The 21,440-nt window shown below is 36.8% G+C and overlaps 4 protein-coding genes across 7 annotated transcripts in view; 1 reads left to right on the forward strand and 3 right to left on the reverse strand.

Moving 5' to 3' along the window:
* Window positions 1-2,523: 2,523 nt before the first annotated feature.
* LOC108747395 (mevalonate kinase-like) lies at window positions 2,524-3,867 on the reverse strand. The gene is made up of 2 exons (XM_018484818.1): window positions 2,917-3,867; window positions 2,524-2,778 (listed from the first exon to the last, which is right to left on the reverse strand). The coding sequence occupies exons 1-2, from the start codon at window positions 3,865-3,867 to the stop codon at window positions 2,524-2,526; spliced, it is 1,206 nt and encodes a 401-aa protein (XP_018340320.1).
* Window positions 3,868-4,810: 943 nt separating this feature from the next.
* On the forward strand, window positions 4,811-9,088 carry LOC108747457 (isoleucine--tRNA ligase, mitochondrial). Its single transcript, XM_018484931.1, has 15 exons — window positions 4,811-5,134; window positions 5,314-5,436; window positions 5,510-5,657; window positions 5,721-5,925; window positions 6,006-6,316; window positions 6,433-6,599; window positions 6,691-6,927; window positions 7,007-7,179; window positions 7,248-7,386; window positions 7,487-7,644; window positions 7,717-7,860; window positions 7,935-8,151; window positions 8,225-8,477; window positions 8,561-8,742; window positions 8,843-9,088. Exons 1-15 carry the CDS (start codon window positions 4,919-4,921, stop codon window positions 9,074-9,076), a joined length of 2,907 nt encoding a protein of 968 aa, XP_018340433.1. The 5' UTR covers window positions 4,811-4,918; the 3' UTR covers window positions 9,077-9,088.
* Window positions 9,039-15,562, reverse strand: LOC108747456 (gamma-tubulin complex component 6). 2 transcript variants are annotated; one of them, XR_001939241.1, is made up of 16 exons: window positions 14,884-15,275; window positions 14,558-14,772; window positions 14,239-14,477; window positions 14,068-14,167; window positions 13,646-14,002; window positions 13,475-13,585; window positions 13,235-13,405; window positions 12,870-13,162; window positions 12,534-12,753; window positions 12,219-12,450; window positions 11,942-12,134; window positions 10,168-11,839; window positions 9,885-10,094; window positions 9,631-9,803; window positions 9,201-9,553; window positions 9,039-9,116 (listed from the first exon to the last, which is right to left on the reverse strand). XR_001939241.1 is itself a non-coding variant. In XM_018484929.1 (16 exons), exons 2-16 carry the CDS (start codon window positions 15,077-15,079, stop codon window positions 9,253-9,255), a joined length of 4,683 nt encoding a protein of 1,560 aa, XP_018340431.1. In that variant the 5' UTR covers window positions 15,080-15,206; window positions 15,301-15,562; the 3' UTR covers window positions 9,236-9,252. The 2 variants fall into 2 exon arrangements, 1 of the variants encoding a protein (XP_018340431.1); XM_018484929.1 differs by lacking the exon at window positions 9,039-9,116 and adding an exon at window positions 15,301-15,562 and having other exon boundaries at window positions 9,236-9,553; window positions 14,884-15,206.
* A 532-nt stretch (window positions 15,563-16,094) lies between these two features.
* The window catches only part of LOC108747458 (forkhead box protein K1), a 5,838-nt gene continuing 492 nt past the window's right edge, over window positions 16,095-21,440 (reverse strand). Inside the window, exons 1-6 of one of the 3 annotated variants that reach the window (XM_018484933.1) lie at window positions 20,312-20,750; window positions 18,524-19,312; window positions 18,171-18,427; window positions 17,991-18,093; window positions 17,709-17,906; window positions 16,095-17,590 (exon numbers count right to left, since the gene is read on the reverse strand). In XM_018484933.1, coding sequence (XP_018340435.1) covers window positions 17,729-17,906; window positions 17,991-18,093; window positions 18,171-18,427; window positions 18,524-19,312; window positions 20,312-20,670 — 1,686 coding nt within the window. In that variant the 5' untranslated portion in view covers window positions 20,671-20,750 and the 3' untranslated portion in view covers window positions 16,095-17,590; window positions 17,709-17,728. Of the gene's footprint in view, window positions 17,907-17,990; window positions 18,094-18,170; window positions 18,428-18,523; window positions 19,313-20,311; window positions 20,751-21,440 lie in introns of those variants that run through there. The other 2 variants (XM_018484934.1, XM_018484932.1) reach the window with 2 other exon arrangements.

Below are 21,440 nucleotides of genomic sequence, written 5' to 3' on the forward strand. Positions count from 1 at the left end.
TTTCAGAGCAGAGTTATAAACATTTATAATGTTTACAACAAGAAAGGATTTCTCCTGTTTAAGGACAATTTAGTTTAATAAATTCAAACCACCCAAACAATTAGAACATAATATACAAATATAATTACTATTTATGTACAATAAGAATGATATTTTAGACCGTACATGAGAACACAATCGATAAACTAGAAGCCTATACCGAAAACTGGTTTAATATTTTTAATATTTTTAAGTAATTTCTATGTAAATTTATATACTAAATATATACAATATTTATTTAAATTGCGCACCGAAATGATTGAACTTGTAAATGCAATCAAACTACTATAGTAATATCACAAATTAAATTAATAAACAATTTAATAATTTGTTGCTCAATCTAGGATTTTATTAGAAAGATGTTAATGTATTGAAAAGCTGTAAATAAATTTATTGCGAAAAATATTACCTCGGCCAGGAGTCGAACCGGGATCTTTTGTATTCCGTACGAGCGTCCTAAGTCTTTAGAATACAGCTTATATATTTGATCCGTTAACGCGCGCAGAATTATTATATAAAATTCTATTTTTCTTCACAATGTATGTTCTTAATATGAATTATTTGTTGTTTATATTTAACTATTGATATTACGAGTAAATTATTTATTCCAACTATTATGCTATTCAATTCTCAATTCATTGCAATTCAAAGTGGCTATCTTGACAGAGAAATTATGCGACTCGAATGTCTTGATAAGTTCTTGAATGAATTCGTTTGTGCTGTTTGGTAGCAGAGGATTGAATGCACCCATCTCCGCCGTTATTAGTGATTTTCTCTCCAAGTGAAAAATCCCGCGCAGTTGCGTAATTAATGTCTAGATTTGGATGCAACATACCCAGTGTACATAGAATCCTTGATTCACGTGGATAAGAGTCTGCAAATGTTATAAGAAACTACGGTTTCCGACAGATTATATACAAGAATTTCTAAGTCCATTCATGTGTAAGATCAACTTTAATCTTGATTTAACTTATTGCTTATCTTTTTAAATTTCCTCAATATCACAAAGCTTGCAACAATATTGCTGCAACATTGCTGCAATGTGTAATACTGCTACAATATTGCAGCAATATTGTAACTTTTGTGCTGTTAGGGTTTTAGAATTTGGAAAAGATAAAAAGTAAATTGAATCTAGATTACATTTAATCTTACATTGGTGGAACTGCTCCTAAAAGATATTATAATTATGTACCTACTTATATCAAATCATAAATCATAACAAAAATATAATATTAAAGTTCTCAGAATGAGGCTTATTGATAATCTTTTACAGTAGTTCAAATAAAATGGATATTCGTACGAAGTATAGATGATGCTAGTCTCATTTAAATACTGTATATCTTCAATCTAAAAATTTCAGTAGACATTTTAAATATAACTTTGATAGTATTCTATTTGAGTATATTTAACAAATGTGGATATTATTTCATATTATCTTCATTTGCTCGCTTTGCTTGGCTATGATTTTCTGGCTAGTATTCGAGAAAACCCGTCAGATCTTTATGCTCGGTACACCAGTAAACATTGCTAATTCTTGATCGAATACGTGTATCGAATGCACAGATACGACAGAGTCATGATTGAAGAATTGTATTACTTTGGGCGTATTTCAAAATATCTATAAGATGTTCAAATTCGTAGAAGACAAGCCCTTTTTGAAGAAATTAGCGATAAAATCATGCCGCAAGATATACCGCGTAGGATGCGGAGCTATCCAGACCTTCTCCAATCGCAAATTCTCTCGATATTTTCACGATAAAAGATGATGTCATAATAATATTTCGTTAATAATAAATAAGAAAGAGAAGAAAAAAGAATACTTGCAAACTTAACTGATGTGTATGATTACTACATTCGTATGTATCGGTGTATTCCTTTGACAAGCTGACAAACTTTTCTATTTCTTTAGAAAACTGAACATCAGTAAATTTGTATTTGAAATTCGTGCCAGTAAAATATACGAGATATGTTTCTAGAGATATCTTTACATGTAACATGATACTGGAAAAAATTATTTAGATAAAATCCATCTGGACAGTGTATACAAGTAGCGAAGCGAATGCTAACGTAGTATTACTAAAGAACTCAGGTTAAATTAAATGTCATTTATATGTATACGTAGACATACGCATGCATACACAATTGCTAAATAAAAAGATAGAGAAATATATATAGTATGTAAGTATAATTTATAATAACGTATAATTTATAAAAAAATGTTATACACAATAAATAATTTGAAAAATATAATTTACAATCAAACATTTTCACATTTTCACATATTATTAGCTAAAGTTAATATTTTATTATCATCTTATTATATAATTTTAACATATTTGTATTTTTAATATTATTTTAATAACACAAAGAATATATATCAAACTCTACAACATATCTGTATATCTCTGATTGTTGTAATTAAGTCATCTTAAGTCAGTACGTTGCTTATATATTTATTTGCCCATTAATTTGTTAATTTAATCGTTATTCAACTCTTATTCCGCTACAATTCAAAGTGGCTATCTTAGCAGGGAAATTATACGATTCCAATATCGTGATAAGATCGTGGATGGCTTCGTCTGTGCTATTCGGTAATAAAATGAAAGCGTATCCACCTTCACCTTTACTCGCAAGCTTCCCCGCGAATGAAAAACTTCGAGCAATTGCGCAAATAATGTCCAGGTTTGGATGCGACATGCTTAATGTTTTTAGTAGTCCTTGATGCATGTGAATAATATCCTGCAAAATACGTTAAAAAATAATTAAAGTTTCCAACGTATAGCGATATACGGAAATCTTTAAGAGACGATCGTCACAAGTACGTGTAATAAAAGTATACCAAAGTAGATATACCGGAGTTTAGATAATAAGACTTACCATTAATATTTTATAATCATCTGTTATATTAATAGATTGGCTGTCATTTTTTTTTGAACAATTATATATTTTTATGTCAATAATATCGAGCACATAAATAAACATAGTTGACATTATTTCGATACTATTCAGAATGAAATCGATTAACAAATGTGGATTCTTCAACTCTTCAATTTTCATACTCTTTTTGCTTTTCTTTTTCTGCTTAATATTCGAAAAGACTAGCAGAATTTTCATGCCTGGCAAATTAGAAAAAGACTTTGATGTCGGCGTATTTATTACCTCTCCGTCGAATATTTTTATCATGCCATACGTGGATATTATGGTATCAATCTTAGTCGAGGAATTGTATATAATAGAATCACAATCTTGAGCATAATTCAAGATCTTTAGGAGATCTTGTTTGCCGAATTCGTAGAGGACAGTCCCTTTCTGCAGTAGGGACCAACGCCAAAAACACGCCGCGAGACAAACCGCGAACGATGCCGAACTGCCCAGGCCCTCACCGATCGGCAATTCCGTTGATAGCTTCACAATAAAAGATGCTGATATGTTGATATGTTCTTTGCGGCTTATAAGAATGAGAAGGAAAAAGAATGCTTGTAAACTTAATTGATGAGCCCGGTTGCTGGGTTCGTATATGCCGTAATAGTCCGTCATGGAAGAGATAAAATTTTTTACTGTTTCATGCACCGTAACACAAGAAAACATATTATTGTAATTTTTGCCATAGAAGTGTATATAAAATTGGCGTAAAGGTATTTTCACGTGTAACTCGATACTGGAGAAATCTATTTCGATAAATTCTATTCGGACTACTGCTGAAGGAAACGAAGAGAACGTTAGTGTGGTACGCATGTCTAAGCTGGCTGCTATACAAGTGTTGTTATGTCTGTTGGGTTCTCCGCATAACAATATCGTACCCGGTGCGGATAAGTTGAATCTGTACATACTTTTTTATAAACAAAGTTTTTTTCAGCACTTTGTAATTTCGAAAGATGGATTGTAAATTAAATTTTTCGTAAGATTGCGTGTTACTCTCGCAAATGAATATCAAAGAAAATTGTTCATAGATAATATTATTTATCATTTTCACGTTATAAGGTTAAATAGAACGGCTTACAACACTGACCAAAATAATTTGCCACTAATCATTATGAATCGTGTACACTTTACGCGAAATTTAATAAGACTTTACTTGCCTGCTCGGCTTTTCTTATTTTATTAATTTTTAACAAAACAGCTAAAATTGTCCTTCTTTTTTTTTATGCACAAGTTTAGATAATGCATTTTGAATTATTGAAGCTTTATAAATTGCTAAATTTACGTTAATGTTTTAAAGTGACGAAATGTATATTTATATATATAATTTACTTAATAATACATATACATTACCTAAAACGTAAGATCAAAGTTTTCCTTGAAATAGCTCAACAATAACTAAAATTCAGCAAGTACAAATTTAACACCAATCAAATTAGTCTGTCACTTTCTTTAAAGATACTGCGTATTACTTTGCTAGAAGACGGTTAAAGGAACGTAAAAGAGGTTTTTTTTTTTAATAATAATTTTACAGACAATGACACTCACACAATCAGAACATACATAAACATTGAATTTATGAGAGACGGTGATGTATTATATCTGTAGAATATTATAAATTTCTCTCAAAATGTCTCCATTAAAGATAGCGAAAATATAGAATATATAAATATAGAATATATAAATAATTAAAAGTATACCAAAAATGATGTAAGTAAATCGAAAAGGAATTAATATAGGAATAAAAGTTTTCAATAACTTATAGAAGAAATATCGATATCTCGGTATATCACGGTATATCGATAGTGAGCCTTACTTATTTGAAATAGATCGTAATACACAGCACATGCGTGTATCAAGTCGACAAGATTGTGACATTTAAAAATGGCGTAACAGGCTCGTGTGGAGAAATTGAGGTTAGGAGATAAGATTAAAATACAAAGTGTCTTTTTATATTTGAATGATGTCCGTACTTAGCGCGAAGATGAGGCGATTGTTTAAGACAACAGGGTTTACTTTGCGGACTTACGCAGAATTCTGTCACGCAATATGGCTGAGGGGCATAAAAAGTGCCGCAAAAGGAAGTTATACAAAAACTGTGCTGCTGCCGCAAACCAATTTCCCGGCGCGACTCGGCGGCAAAAAACGAGTAGAGATGGATAGTTATTTAATAGAGGTAGATTCTCTTTGTCTATCTACTTTTTTTTTCATTATTTAGCATTTAAATCAGAACGTCTGTTTTCTGATAAAATCGCTGAATATTTGCATGGCTGCATAAATTCTGGCTGTTATGATTCAATTGTATGAAACAATGGTAATCTATATACTATGATTTTCCCGGTGTTTTTGCGATAGAAATGCGGTTTCTTGGAATTATACAACTGGCAGAGGAAGAATCTTGAAGGACCAGACTTTATCTTGCACGATGGACCACCATATGCAAACGGAGAACCACATATGGGTCATGCTATTAACAAGGTTTTTATTGATAAAGAATTTTATGGCGCTTTCTGTTATGCACTGATATTTAGGAATTATTTTGTTCTCTTAGATTCTTAAGGATATTACTTTAAGAAGCAAAATTATGTCAGGCAGAAGAGTACATTATATCCCAGGTTGGGATTGTCATGGTTTGCCAATTGAACAAAAAGTACTTAATGATATAAAAGATAGCAATTCTTTAGAAATTCGCCGCAAAGGTATATTGACATGTAAATGTCTTAACACACAGTACGTTTTCCTAAAATTTGCCATATTTGTAGCTGGAAGATATGCAAGTGATGCTATCATAAAGCAACGACAAGCTTTTACGTCATGGGGCATTATGGCTGATTGGAACGAATCAGGATGTTATTTCACGAACCATATCTCATATGTGAAGAATCAGATGCAACAATTTATAAATCTGTATGACAAAGGACTCGTGTTTAGAGCTTTTAAACCAGTATACTGGTCACCGTCCTCCAGGTATAAATTAGAAATATCCATAAATCATCCTAAAAAAAGATTCTTTTAGTCTTTGATTTTTTTTTTATTTTCAATTATAGAACAGCATTAGCAGAATCGGAATTAGAATACAACGAATCTCATAAGAGCAAAAGTGTTATTATTCGCATGCGACTTGATACAGACGCATTAGCCTCGAGATTAAAAGATTTAGAAAATAAATCACTTTATGCCCTCATCTGGACTACTACACCATGGTCATTGATAGCTAATCAAGCTATAGCTTTCTCCAATAACATTGTATATTGCATTGTAGAGGACAATTCGAAAAATTTGTATATTCTTGCACAAGAGTGCTTAGCTAATATTGAGCAGAAGCTTGGTCCATTAAAATTTATTACGACTATTACGGGTAAGAGTCAGCTATATTTAAATATTTTATATTCATAGGTGTATACATTGGAATCTCATTATCAGACATACTGTATATAGCAACTGAATGATAAATGAAAAATGATTTATTAACAGGGCAGGAATTAGGTGAAACCAAGTATCTTCATCCTATTACCAAACAACGTTTGCCATTCTTATCTGGACATCACGTTACGACTGATGTCGGTACTGGATTGGTTCACACAGCTCCCGCGCACGGTCCCGAGGACTTTCTCATCGCTATTGAAAATAATATACCAGTTGTAAGCTATCTTTTATCGATGACAGTGCAATTTATATTTTAATCAGTTGCATTACACGATTTTATTAGGTCAATCCACATTACTGTTGTAGTTATCTTTGATAGACGTCGACGGATGTTTCACCAAAGAAGCAGGTAACGAGTTCTCCGGCTTAAATGTTCTAAACGATGGCGCTAATAAGGTCTTGCAACGTATTGGTGAAGACATGTTGCATATTGACACAATTACGCATAGCTACCCATACGATTGGCGAACCAAGAAGCCTATAATCATTCGCGCGAGTCACCAATGGTTCATAGACATAAAGGCTATTAAGGAGAAGGCAATTGTAAGTCAGCCGAGTCTTTCTAAAATAGGCATGTTATTACGCATTCATCACTCGTATGCTTATGTCTTTTTTACGCAAGGACAGCATCGCAAATATAAGGATATACCCAGAGCGAAATCAGACGTCGTATTTGAACGCATTGATCGCTCAAGTTAAGCAACGACCGTATTGGTGTATTTCTCGACAACGATCGTGGGGAACACCGATACCAGTGTTGCACAATAAACGAACTGGTGATATATATACAAGCAGGTGATTTTGCTAATTAGCAATACAATTAACAAGTTTCGAATAGGATTATATGTACTTTCGTATTGTAGAAAATGGATTGAGAGATTGTGCAAACTGATGGAACGACACGGAACAAACTATTGGTGGGAGCTATCGACCGAGAAATTAATTGGTCGTGAACTTCGGCAGAAATTAAACGACAATATAGATGATTTCGAAAGAGGAAGCGTATGTACAAGATCTAATATAAATTAATAATCCCCCTTTTAATAGAATCGCAAATATCAATAATGCACAATAGCAAAATTAATGACTATATTTTTTAAAGGATATCATGGATATCTGGTTGGATAGCGGTCTCTCATGGTCGGTTGTTTTACCAGAACATAAAGCAGATTTATATTTAGAGGGAATGGATCAGTTTCGCGGTTGGTTTCAGTCATCATTACTGACATCCATTGCTCTTCAAGAACGTTCTCCTTACAGGTAGCTCACGCAACGTGAAATTAAATACCAGCTCTCATACATATTTATATATTTATGTTGCTTTTCCCAAAGCGCGTTATTCGTGCATGGATTTGCTGTAGATGATAAAGCCTCGAAAATGTCGAAATCAGTTGGAAACGTTATAAATCCCGACACAATTACCAAAGGAGGAGAAAACTTGAGTAAAGATCCGGCATATGGTGTCGACACTCTAAGGTCAGTTAAAAATATTCTCTAATGTAATCGTTATTTTTGGAAATAAAATAAGGTTAATAAAAGGAAATTGATAGATGGTGGGTAGCTAGTCACGGATGCCAACACAGCCAAGTTCCAGTTACAACCGCGTTATTGCGTGAAAGTCACGAATCTGTACAAAAATTGCGCTTAGTCTTACGATTCCTCTTAGGTGTTTTACACTATAAGTATAGCGAGGGAATCACAGTCGAACCGGAATATCTCTATCTTGATAAATACATGTTACATTCTCTGCATCAATATAACAAAAAGGTAAAGTGTAAGGATACCTAAAAAATATCTACATTATTTATGTCATTTATGACATTGATTTTCTATCTTACAGATTCAAAACTTATACGACAATTATTTGTATCACCACGTGAGTAAATTAGTAACGCATTTCCTGGCAAACACCGTATCGCCGATGTATTGCCATTTGATTAAAGATAGACTTTACTGCGATGAAGCAGCATCCCCAACGCGTCTGGCTGCGGTAGAAGTAACGCGTGAAATTCTGACAGTACTTGCGAGATCTATCGCGCCGATCGTTCCGCATTTAGCAGAAGAAGTGTGGTTGTATCACCCTGAAAATTTGGGTAAGTGATTTAATAAGAAAGCGTTTCCCGCACATATTATTATATATTGTGTTATATTATTGTTCGCGTATTATTATTTACAGCATCAGTGCCACTGTATCATACTGAATATAAAGTACCGGAAACTTGGCATCAACCAGAAATTGCTAGGCATATAGAAATAGCTTTAAGCTTGAGAAGCAAAGTGAACATATTGGCTGATCGTAACACATGGGAATTATCGGGCATCTTAAAGGCTTCGAAAGATGACTATAAATCATTTTCGGTGAGGCACTTTCTATAAATCGTAAATTATATAATTCTCTAACTCACAATAATAATGATTTAACGTGATTATTATAAGTCATACCTGCTTCTTTTCGCAGATGCTTCAAACAGATCAGGAATCCTCTACATCGGAATTATGTGACATTTTACAACTCTCGTCAGTTATATTGATAGAATCGCCCACAGTAACAGAGACACAGGTTGAATTACATAATACTGAAAAAATACTCTGTCAAAGGTGTAGGCGACATCCTGAAGTAGATAAAAACAGTCTTTGCGGTCGTTGCGTTAAGGTACTCGATGTGACGAATGTATCATCGATATCCGTGTAAGCGGTAATGGTTGACTGTTTCTCATTTATCGCTCATTTTGCTAAATAAATATAAGAGACATTTCTTTTTTTTTTTTTGAAAATTAAATTCCTTTTAATGAATTCCTACAGGAGAGATTACTCACATTCTTTTACATTCAATACATCGATCGTAAAAGACGGAATTTAATCACAGTGCTATTGTTGCTTTGTCGTTAAGTCGTACATATCATTTATATTTAAAGCGTTAAGAAAATGCGTTAGATGCGGCTGGTATCCGCTGGTAGCCAATTTGTGCGCGACGTGTGCCATATACGTTCGCCATTCGCAAAACGATTGGTACATTTGTTCCAAGCTCTTGAAATTCGGATGACTGTACCGATCCGTGCTGTCAATAGTCCAAGCTTGCGATCTCAAGCGATTGTGAAACTTCAATATGATTTTAAAGATATTGATCAAGCAGACGCGCATTTTTTCTCCGCGTGTGTTGAGCATGCACCTAAAATCGGAATGTTATGAGTCATGAGTTCAGAACATGGGTGTTCCGAAGAAAATCAATCAAGTCCCAGAGACTACCTTGAAAGTATCCTTTTAATATAATTCATGTGCGAGAGATAAATCTGATCTATTGTCCGGGAATTCTGTAGATCCTTCTCGAATTCATTCCAACTCGCGTGTAGTACGCTACATATTAAATAATTGTGAAGAGCATTCATAAATTGTGTCATAGAGTGCCTATATAACTGCAACTGTATCGGCAAAACATATAAAATCAATAAGAATAATTCTTTGATTTTTCAATATCTCAATATCTGCGATAGACGATTTACCTTGTGATATTGTTCTGAATTAACTGCATTACGCTCCACCTTCATTATATTAAAGTCTTCCTGTAATACCCACGACATCCTGCCAATCATTATTAAAAACTTGAACACTTTACTATATTGCAGCATCATCATATCGTCTAAAATAATATTCAAGGGCCACGCTATCTTATAATTGAGGCAAAGACATTCTAACACATTCGGATCTGAAATCTGCAAGGAACTGTTATTGATATCGGAACAAGTATCATAATAATAATAATTCAAAACAGATAACCGCACTTACGTATAACTGGCATGGTTTGTCAACGGCAGAAAGACTCAAAAGTTCTGAATGGGCGTAATTATTACTGAACGAGTTCATCAACGCTTTCTCTAAGAGATTCGTAAGGGTAGCAGAATTAAAGAGTTCGATTGGCGCGGATATTGCGTAGAGCCGCGAATAAAGCGAGTCCGTTAGACTCTTTGCGAATTCGCCATTCAAAAGGAAGAAATAACTACGTAAACTGTGCAAATGCGAAAGCATGTTGTGCTCATTCACCAGGTATTTAATGATCGCGTTATTAACCAGCCGGGTTTGTATCTGCAGGGGAATAATGATGGATTTCTCCAAGTACACTTGAAGGGACGTATGATCGATCATCTCAACGTCAGCTATGGTCAGAGACGAAGGTGCGGTCGACGATTTCACGTCGGAACTAACACCGAATAGATTCGGCAGCTTGAAATTACTGCTCATCGGAGACTCGAAGCATGTTTCTTCTGTGATAGACTTCGTCATATCATCGGATAAAGACGAGACTTCCTGACCGGCGTTTAAAGCAAATATATCATCGCTATTCGGTATCTGCGATAAAGGAGTATGAATCGATGCTGTGGTGAAATTGTCGGTCGTACATGACATCGGTGTATCTATATTATTCTGCTGCTGCATATTATTCAATATCGGCTCGTTCGTTTCATTATTTGTATTGTTGGCCTGATTTGAACATTCTTCGTCATTCATAGGCCCATGTATATTCATCGTTTCTGCTGGCAGTTGGATATTAGTTTTTGAAAGGACATTATTGTTCATGTTTTCTTTCATATTATTCGAGCTTGATTCACTAGTGATGTCAATTAATATCTGATTATTATCGTTTGTATTTGTGCGATCAATAAATCTTTGATTGTTCGTAAGTATCGTACTGAGCTCATTGTTATTCGGAGTCATACCATACTCTTGCATTAGGACTTTAAGTTTATTGGTTTGTGCAACGGTCATATTATCTATCCTGTTAATAGCTAAGGATTTAGGCCTGTTAATAGCACCAATTATTCTCTCTGTCACCTCGTTGGCTTCCAAGATATTGTTTAAACGAGTATTGAGCGCACTCGTTTTATCGTCGTCATTTATTATAGTATGGATATTTTTCATTGCTTCGTCACGCAGGAAATCCTGCAGGTCGCTCTTCTCGTTATTTTTCTTATAGATCTTAAAATTTAATGATGGAATTTCTTGCGGTAGATGTACATTCTGTGTATCCGTCGTAATGGGGGAATCTTCAATTGTAATTTTCTCATTCGATACAATATCTTTATCGGGCTCACAATTTTCGACAGGTGAAACATCCAAACACTCAACGTTCAAAAGATCTTTAGGATTGCTCTGATCGGAAATGTCTGTCGCAGCTACATCCAACAAGCCGTTCTCCGCAAAGTTGCTATTTTCATCTTTGCTCGACACAGATTCTGCTTCGGACATATTTTTATTTTGTTCGTCAATATCGACGACTATATTTTCATCAGAACTTAATGTAGTAGCATTTTCCGACATTTCTGTATCGAGTTTCTTTACAGATTTTAAAAATTCTACTCGTCTTTCGAAATGACTCATTCGCGCCTGTCGCCAAATGGATCGTGCACGCTTGCTCTCTATATCAGCAGTTAATTTATCATAATACTTTACAAGATTTTCCCTGAAACAAACAAAATAATTAATATCATAAATATTTAAAATTAAAATCAATGACGATCATTCTCCAGTGACTTTCATTTAAATTTAAAATATTAAATCTCACCTCTGGGCTTGCTGTTGTTCCCGCATTTTTTCCTGCTCTCGATTAATCTTTTCGAGCAACAATTTGTCAGCTAACATTTCATTCTCTTTTTCCTTTTCTTTAATCAAAGCGCTCGCTTCCGCCTGTTGCTTCAATTCTTGCAATAATTCCCGTTTATTTTGCGCGGCTTTCATGCTAAGTTCTTTGCGTTGCTCTGAACAAAAACATCATGGAAACTGTTACATACGTACATCTTTAATTTAGAACTCGATTAAATCGAAAACAAAGTATATCTTACTATCCAGCCTCAATAACGTTTCTTGTTGTGCGCGTATCACGAGCTCAGCTGTTTCTCTCTCGGCTTTCTTTTCATCCTGAATTGCGGATAAAAGAGATACGATTGGTCCCAATGCCGCCTCGCCTTTACGTTCGTATTCCTGACACCTTAACAATTGTTCTCGCAGCATAGACACACTCAAGCAGACCCTCACTTCCGGTTGAGCGTTGAGAGACACATTACATACAGGATTCTAAAATGCAAACATTAAAACATCTTTTTATTGATTCACAATTAAATTTATAAAAACAAATTTCAGTAATGAACAGTAATAACCTTGGGACTGCAAATTTTTAAGAGTCGTAACGTCTTCCCACATTGCAATATCGACTCCGACAATTCAGATAAGAAACCAGGTACCGATTCGGTATCGATTGCGAAACTCTCCGTCCAAAACTTGCGTCCTCTCTTTCGCAGATAGTGAGACCGTGCTTGAATCATAAATTCTCCATAAATGTCATCATACGTTCCCTCGAACAACCAATTTTGCAACAACCTACAAGAATAAGAAGAATTCATAAGAAGAATTTACAAGAATTAGTAAATATTTATCCAATTTAATATTCTTTGCCTTTTTGTGAATATAAAAAAAAAGACATGACGTTTTCTCACCGAAAGTAGACTTCACAGCATGATTTTAATATGGAATAAAACACTAATGCAATCTTTGGATTGGTGACCTTGGTCACCTCTTTGTAAATGTGTGTCAAAATTCCACTGCCACCGCCTAAAATGTATTGATTTGTGCTACAGCCGCATAGTTTTGCGACTTCCACGATTAAACGCGCCAGCGGATGAATCTGTTTCAATAGACTCAACAATCCAGGAAATTTATGTCTGCTAAGAACCCTTTGCAATGCCGAACGATAGTAAAGGAGTAGCTCTTTGATATTGGCGCACATTGCCTACAATTGAATCACATATAATTAAAAAATATGAATAGACAGTATCATAAAAATTCGTACAATTATATGTACCTTGAATATGAGACCGTGCTGTTGCAATTTACCCGTTTGTGGATCGGGCATAACAAGGCGCGACAAATACTTGAAACTGTTGCCCCAAGAAATCGCTTCTTGACAAGTAATGTTCAGTGACTCGAAACTTATGCCATGCACTGTAATGTTCTCCTCCAATTTGAATCCTGTCTGAAATAAGACTATCATGACATATAAAACTCGCAACGCGCGCTAACGTAGTTCATTAAATCCACGTACCACAGTATCATATTTAAAAGAGTCTGAGTCTATACCAAATAACAACAATTTGACGTCTGATAAAAATTTCTCAGACGAAACCTCCGACATTAGGGATATGGAATTCATTACCTATAACATAAAGAGAACAATTTTTGCATGATATATTTACACAGGCATTATCGTCTTTACCTTCTTTGGCAGCAGTGATAAAATATTTATTTGTCTTATCCTCGCTAAGTGCAGCGCGGTCTCTGGCAGATCAGTGACAAATAATGACTGTTTGGAAAACTCCGATGCTCCGAGAGATTCCCACGTTCGTAATTTGGAGACACAATCATCAGAAAACAATATCTCTTTCCATATTAAATCAATGTTATTTGCAACGCTTTTTGATTTGTTCATAAAACTACGATCGGATTTTTCTGACGACACAGCACAGAAACGATTCTGAATTTGATTATCTACAGACTTTATCCATTCACAGGGTAAAGTTATATTTGACATAAACCTTGGTGTAGATAAATATATTTTATTTGTTTGTTCAACCTGATAAAAAAAATATAATTCATGTATTATAAACAAATGAATAAAAAAATATGTATAAAACTTACCATAATATGTGTTGAGAAAGGAGCAAGTATGTTACATTGTTTTGCTGTATTTTCAGTACAGCTCGATATGCAGGGAGACATTTCAATAGTGTTATTATATCTAAAATAATAAAAAAAAACTAAAGATATTTGTTTACAGGAAATAAAGCCTAGCATCAATTGTGATCATACCTAATTGTTTGGATACCTAGGATGGCTTTTGATACACAATGGTCTTCGAAAGATACTCTGCTAACAAAATTGGTCGCTGTATCTTGCCTGGTACAGGTTCTGCGTATGCCCAGCATCGCCTCAAACTTTTCTGGCAAGATAAAGGATTCCATGGGATATGTTTGAAACATTGGTACACCATTCGTAGATGTAACATCCTCAGGCAAGAAAGGATTGGTCTTACCATAGTGAAATACATCCTTAACAAAATTTGATTCACATTAGCTTTCACATCAATTCAAGAAAATTGATTGTACGATAAAACAGGCGAAATAAGTACCAATGCAGTTCCTGTATCAGTCTGAAAATTTTTCAGTTCTATCAACAATTGTAAGGTATAAATTACAGTGTCTGTGTTATCCTCCTCGGAATACAACTCGCTTATCAAACTTTCTAACTTTGTCGCCTCTGACACGCGTTTCAGGGCTAGCCTGAGAACGAAGGCATACTTCAAGATCTCCACTAGAGGATCAATATCAGAGTTTACTGCATTTCCTGTAATTATGATCAACAAAGCATTATTTGAAAAAAAAAAAAAAAAATACATGTATTATTTCTTTGTCTTTATTTATTCTTGTTCCGTTGATTTAAGACATACAAATGTACCTCGATTGTACGTCTTATTGTTACTCTTATTTAACAATATCTCATAAGCCATCGAGCGAAAGTCCTTCACTATTTTGACATCGCTCTTGGGCGGCATGTAGGAACTCCCATTCTCCGAGCGATTCCTCTGCAACGTGTGCCTGACCAGCCGCGTGATGAGCTCGTAGATGTTAGCGTCGCCCCGTTCTAGATCCATGATCGAAATACTCCCTCAACCGATTGTTGATTAATCGTTGCGACGAGTCGCGGGAGACAGCGATTATTCTCATAGTGCCATAGTCAGCCATAACAACGCGGCTCGCCCCGCGTGGAGATGGAGGATTCTGGAATTGCGAGGACCCGGAAGACCTCTAGTGGCGAGTGTGAAACGGCTGATCGTATAAAAAATGAGTGAGCGAGAGAAAGAGAGATGTATACCGATATAGTCTGTTTTCTGTTCCTGCACTAGAACTCTCTTTCTCGCTTCCGACAAATATATCAAACGTATGAACCTTTCTCACTTTAAGTTCGAAAAGTGTACAGCTAGCTCACGTCACAGAGAAACAGACCTGTAATCACGGAGACGTTGGAAGATGTAATCACCGGCGACGTAGCAACATAAAATACGTCGTCGTTAAACGAAAAATTCGGGACTGAAACTTCAATCGAGCTGATGACATTCTTCTCGATCGAATTTGGAGCTTGACGTTGGGGGGGGGGGGGGGGGAAATTAAAATACGTGGAGATGTAAATGGGGGGGAAAAAAATGAAGGAGCGACAATGGAAAATGACGATGTAGTATTAATTTTATTGCGTTATTATACATATGCACACATACATGCACATCGTGCCATTGAAGGAAATGTGTGTATGTGTATATGTAGCGCGCACGTATACCTGTTTCGCATATCGATCTTTCGCGAGACGCACACGTGACACTAGAGTCCGCGAACATTATCTTATTATTTGCTGCGTGTGTACACGTATCTCACACACGTATGTACGTATATGTATAATAATAGTGACATACGTCGCTCGTGATACGTATGCATCACACTGTACAGCGTGTAATCCTTCTAGCAGTATCATCCTCCAAAAACCACCCTTTGTTGTGCTCATGTACGTCCGACTGATAGAAAAATAAACGTTTCAGATAGAATGCTCGCTCTCGCGAAAGGTGCGAAAAATAAATTTCGTTTTTCCTTCCCTTTTTTCTTTCTTTTTTTTTCTTCTTTTGCCCCTTTATTGCACCACGCTCTTTTCCGATCTCCATATAACGCATCTACGTTCAATCCTGCTGCCCCTCCTTTTGCTCCACCGTAAATCTAACGCTACTATGTGTCGTTTTTTCCTGTTTTTTTTTTGTTTAATGTTTATTTTTATCTTGCCTAACGCCGATGTTCTAGGGGAATCGGCGAGTTTAAGATTAACTACGATTGCACGAGAAAAGTAAACCGATCGCAGGAGGAATCAATAATCGAGTTTGGCATCATTATCGTTGATCGCATTATTATCATTTTTTCCTCTTGTTTTACAAAACTCTTTCGCTTTCGTTTTACCTTTATCTATTTTTTTTTTCTTTTAATTTGAAACAGCTTCTCTTATATTAATTAAAAATGAGACTATTATAAATGATTAGATTAGGTGAACCATTTCATTGCGGCAAACAATGAACATATTCGAAGAGCGGCGAGAACTCGGAATGAAAAAAAAAATTCAAAAAAATCCTTGTCGGAAGAGATATTCTCTTCTCCCCTGTCTTCCCCTATTCCCCGCCGGATCAGCGAGATGCGCACGTTCTCCCTATAGGAGAAGTATTATGTTTATACAATATGTTCCCGTATATAGCCGCTTAATCAGCTCGAATTAGATTCTACTAAACATAAAATCGCGTCCTTACATTAATTATACGATGTAAAACATACATTATAAGGCTCTATTTTTTTTGTTTCCTCTGGCTCTGGTAACAATCTCTAACTGAGACCACATCGTTAACGTTACAAAAGCTCGTCGGTATTATCCGCCCGTTCTTTATCAGCTTTCTCATTGTCATATTGATATTCTGCTTATTTTTGTCCTCAGATAGAATGTTCGATTGAGCATCTTCAAAAGAGCGCTAATTATAATAATCTATTATTTTTCAGCTCTCTTATCACTTTGCCTATCGTTAATCTTCATTAGTCGCGATGACGACGCCAAGCTGGTGCAAGCGATAATACGAAAACAGAAATCGCGCGAATGAAATGGATGTCGGGTCAGCGAATTCAGCTATGGATAAATCGCATTTTCGCTCCATTCAATGGATTACACTGGATAACACTCTCGTTTTCTCTTCTCTTCTTTGTCTATTTAATATATCGGCTAAACGGCTGAATGGCACACGTTACCGCATCACATTATTGCAATTTGATGTGTCAGCGCAACAGCTGCTGTTACTATTTTGGATGACCTTCGATCAAATAAGCTCCATATACATATATACTATATCTTCTGCCGAAGTTAACAAGTCATAAAGAGAAAGCATTTAATAAAGTATATATATATCTTATGTACATTGACTGTTGTTGAGAAAATCATGTTAAGAACATGAAGTCTAGGATAGGAAAAGTGTCTTCTGCTCGTTCTTTCTCTCAGTGGTTGATTTTCTTTTGCAGGCTCGTACACACAACAGTTTCTCGCAATTCTCGCGAGAACATAGAACTGATGCTCGATCTCGATTATGTGCAGTCTAAAGCAGGTTATGCGGTTAAAATAAAATGAAGTTTGCAGTTGTGTGTGTGTGTGTGTGTGTGTGTGTGTTGTGGTCGACGACAGGCAAATAATGTAAATGTAATGTTCTACGTAACAGGATGCTAGATATATCAGTTCAATGATCATCCATTTCGTGAATGCGTTGACGTTTAGATTGCGATGGCTGATGTTCAGGAGGCTCGGGGCTCTCGACGATCGCAAGCGGGGCCGGTGAACCTGGCGAGCTATCTGATTCTTCATGGGTGCGTTTGCTAACCCCCCCAATGCCAGCATCAGGGCTAATAAAATTTCCACTGTTACGAACAGAAAATTCGCACAAAATTGTAAATTATGTATATCAATAAAATACCATGCGAATTAAGAATGTAATTGTGTACCTGTAATTATAGGTTGTTTGTACAATAACAGGAGCTGGACTATATTGGCCAGCTGGAGATAAAGAATGGTCCTCTACAGCATTCCCAGGCACCAAATATTTTTCTGTTTCAAGAAACGAGCCATAAAGTATTTCTCAAAAAGAAGAAATTTTTTTTAGATTACAAGACAAAAACAATTACCTTCTCTTCCTGTGGCATCGCCACTGACACCATTTGTTACCACTGTTTGCATCAGACGTCCCTTATGAGTTGTCTGGGACGATGTATACGGATGTCCGGGAGAACCGGGTGCTGACTGACTTGTCGCGAGTTGTCCAGCCGGAGATGGGACCGAACTGTCCGGATAAGATTCGGGTCCAGGGGAAGCCTCTCTGCTTAGACACTCAGGCGTAATTAATCCACTGATTCCTACATGAGATGGAGATGCTGGAGCACTTCTGTCGATTGGAGCATAAATGGTGTTGAATTAATATTAAATAAATTATCAATCGATATATACGATATAGACAACATAAAGCTTTTTTCAAAATTACCTTGACGATAGTGTTCCAAAGGGCGCACGGAAACATGGTACACCACGTTGCCGTCTCCGTCTAAACGCTTGCTCAATAAGTTTATTCTCCGATTGAGGATCAATCTTCCAGAAAGAACCCTTCCCTGGCTCTTCTTGACTCCTGGGCACTTTGATAAAATAACGATTCAACGACAAATTATGTCGTATAGAATTCTGCCAACCCTTATCTGCAGTTCTATAATACGGATAGTGCTTGGTGATGTATGAATAGATGCCTGATAAGGTCAGCTGTTTATCGTGCGCCGAGGCGATTGCCTGGACAATCAGTTGCGCATAGGAGTACGGTGGTTTCGAGTCATCTTTTGGTGGACTGTAATGTGGTGCTGTACCATTCGGTCCTGAACTGTTACCTCGATAACGAGCATCAGCACCAGGCTCTGGGCTTATTTGCCTGCTGGAGCTCTGTCCACCTTCATGCCTCTCCAAGCTGTGCCTATCCAAAGTGGAATTCTGCGAATCGTTTGCTACGGAAGCGGCATACGCCGCAACCATTTGCAAATCCGCCGAAATGTTTCTCCTACCCTGACCAGCACGCGGACTTGCCGGACACGAATTAGCGGCGCTTATCGTTCCTGTGGGTGACGGGAAAGGACTGCTATATCCGGCGTCCGGTATGTTTATCCGCAGAGGAGGTAGTGGTGCCCGCTGCTTTGGCGGAGAGGGCACGCGAATGTTACTCTGTTCCTGCTCGTCAACAAGTGACTGGAACATCAGCTTTATCGTTGTACTTGGAAATCTGAATGTACATCTGAAACATCATTAAAGTCAATTGTAGTTATAAGATATTCAAAGCAGTATTATCATTAATTACATGAATTCAATGATAATAAATACATTAACTCTTCATCAGTCATGTAAAATTTTACGTCAACAACTTGGATCTTTGAGTTTTAATGCAGATTTTTATATTGTTCCAAAGTGTATGAAAATCTAAAAAAGTTTTTGCATACTTGTGAAAAAAACTTTAACAAGTTCTTACTATCTATAAAACATTGTACTTCTTCTTTTTTACAGATTTAAATTTATCCACAAGAATTCATAATCAAAATTGACTATGTTTTCGAAGTCCAAATTGATCAGGGAGTGAAGGATTAATAATAATGATAAATTAAAAAATAAATTTATATCGTCTGAAAAAGTACATCCCTTCATATTTCAATATAGTTCTAAATTGTTACATGACTTATAATTATTGAATATCAATAAGAATCCAAAATCTCTGTTTGATCACGTTTTTATAAATACCTAGCTTGTTCTTTTCAGCTAAACTTATATTGTTCCTTTTTTCTTTTTCTCTTCATGTTGGTCAAAAAAGAACGAAACAAACGGCGTAACAAATTGAACTGAAAAGAACAGATCTAAAGACTAGTTGTTTCTGTTACAAGAATAATTCTTCACTCTTAATGTTCGTCCATTTTTACATAATCATCTTTCATAATCGTCAGGGTCATGGCTACCTTTATCTATTATCTAAGGACTAAGAAGAAAGAGATGACAAATGAAAGTTTTTTTTATGAGCTTCATTTATAAAGAAGATAAAATTAAAGGTAACATAAATATTCCAAGACGATTAAATCTTTGATCCTGCCATAACTCGCAGTATAGCAACGCAAGTTACAGCATGGCTAAGAAAAAGCAACACCCGCTGGTGTTTAATCTCAGAAGAGAAAGCCGGCGGTCGCGCGTGTGAAACAATAATAAATAAATAAATAAATAAATAACGACCGCGAGGAGAGTGGAGACTCACGTCTTTGGCAGTTGATAGACAGGGGCGCCTTTGCGTTGAAATACCCCGTCGACGAATACGCCGTTCTTGCCGTTGCAAACCATATAGAAAAATGGATGCTCGTAGAAGATCTCGAGGTGCCGGCGCGAGATAAAGCTGGAGTGGCCCATGTTAACGTCGACCTCACCCTTGCTGCTGTTGCGGCCGATCGTGATGCGTCGTTGCCTAACCATGTACTCGAACTCGCGGGCCTCGAGCCGCGCTATCGGCGCCCCGCTCGACTCTGGATTCCACTGCATCTTCGACGGGCTGGCCGGCGCCGACTTCAGTGCCAATAGGGCCCACGCGTCGCTCTCCTGGGTACGAGAGTACGTAGACATAGCACCGAGAGCGAACGTGCCGTGATGGATAAGCTGAGAGCAGGCACGGAAAAGAGAGCAAGACGACTGAGACGGGTGGAGAGAGGAGCGGGGGAGGGACAGAGAGAGAGAGAGAGAGAGAGAGAGAGAGAGAGAGAGGAGGAGCGGAACGAAAGAGTGTGTGAAAGAGAGAGAGAGACAGCGCGCGAAGGAGACGGAGATGGCGCAAGACGAGACTCGAGAGAGCAACACGGATAGATAGCTACTAGCTCGAAAAAGAGAGATAAATTCACGGACGTTCGCGCTGGTTCGCGCGATTCAGATACGCTAGATAAATAGATAAAACGCAACGGCGGAACGAACGGATGCGAGTCGAGATAAACCGGCAAAACTCAAGGAATACAGGCGTCCCTCAAGGCGGTATACAAGTATACAGATGACGAAAATTAGACGGAGAGGGTGTGTGTACTGTGTGCGCGCCGTGATAGCGGAGAGGGGTGACGTTCGCGAACGGGATGGAAAGAGAGGGGGATGAAGAAAAACGACGGGCAAGAAAATCGTAGCGCCCGGTCGAAGGAGAGATTTCAGCGGGCAAGACAAAATCGGGCGCGCGCGCTTCTAATAAACGCAAGACAAAAGAGAAACAGAAAGAAAAAAGAGAGAGAGAACATGCCACGAAACCGCGTATGACACTCACACGCGAGAGTATACTCGCGCGAAATATGTGAAATATGGCCGGCTCTTCTCAAACTCTCCTTTCTCCGCGCCGAGTTCGTATCGTGTATATATAT

The sequence above is a fragment of the Trachymyrmex septentrionalis genome, unplaced genomic scaffold (genome assembly GCF_001594115.1).
Source record: "Trachymyrmex septentrionalis isolate Tsep2-gDNA-1 unplaced genomic scaffold, Tsep1.0 scaffold2, whole genome shotgun sequence".
NCBI lineage: Eukaryota > Metazoa > Arthropoda > Insecta > Hymenoptera > Formicidae > Trachymyrmex > Trachymyrmex septentrionalis.

Bases quoted from the DNA above. Each gene is read 5' to 3' on its own strand.
- LOC108747395 (XM_018484818.1), bottom strand. From the start codon at position 3,867: ATGTACAGATTCAACTTATCCGCACCGGGTACGATATTGTTATGCGGA. The intron at 2,779-2,916 runs GTAAGTCTTATT...CGTATTTTGCAG, and splicing joins ATGATTATAAAATATTAATG to GATATTATTCACATGCATCA.
- LOC108747456 (XM_018484929.1), bottom strand. From the start codon at position 15,079: ATGGATCTAGAACGGGGCGACGCTAACATCTACGAGCTCATCACGCGG. The intron at 13,586-13,645 runs GTAAAGACGATA...TTTATGTTATAG, and splicing joins TATCACTGCTGCCAAAGAAG to GTAATGAATTCCATATCCCT. The intron at 13,406-13,474 runs GTACGTGGATTT...GTCTTATTTCAG, and splicing joins CTTTTAAATATGATACTGTG to ACAGGATTCAAATTGGAGGA.
- LOC108747457 (XM_018484931.1), top strand. From the start codon at position 4,919: ATGATGTCCGTACTTAGCGCGAAGATGAGGCGATTGTTTAAGACAACA. The intron at 6,928-7,006 runs GTAAGTCAGCCG...TTTTTACGCAAG, and splicing joins CTATTAAGGAGAAGGCAATT to GACAGCATCGCAAATATAAG. The intron at 7,645-7,716 runs GTAGCTCACGCA...CTTTTCCCAAAG, and splicing joins CAAGAACGTTCTCCTTACAG to CGCGTTATTCGTGCATGGAT.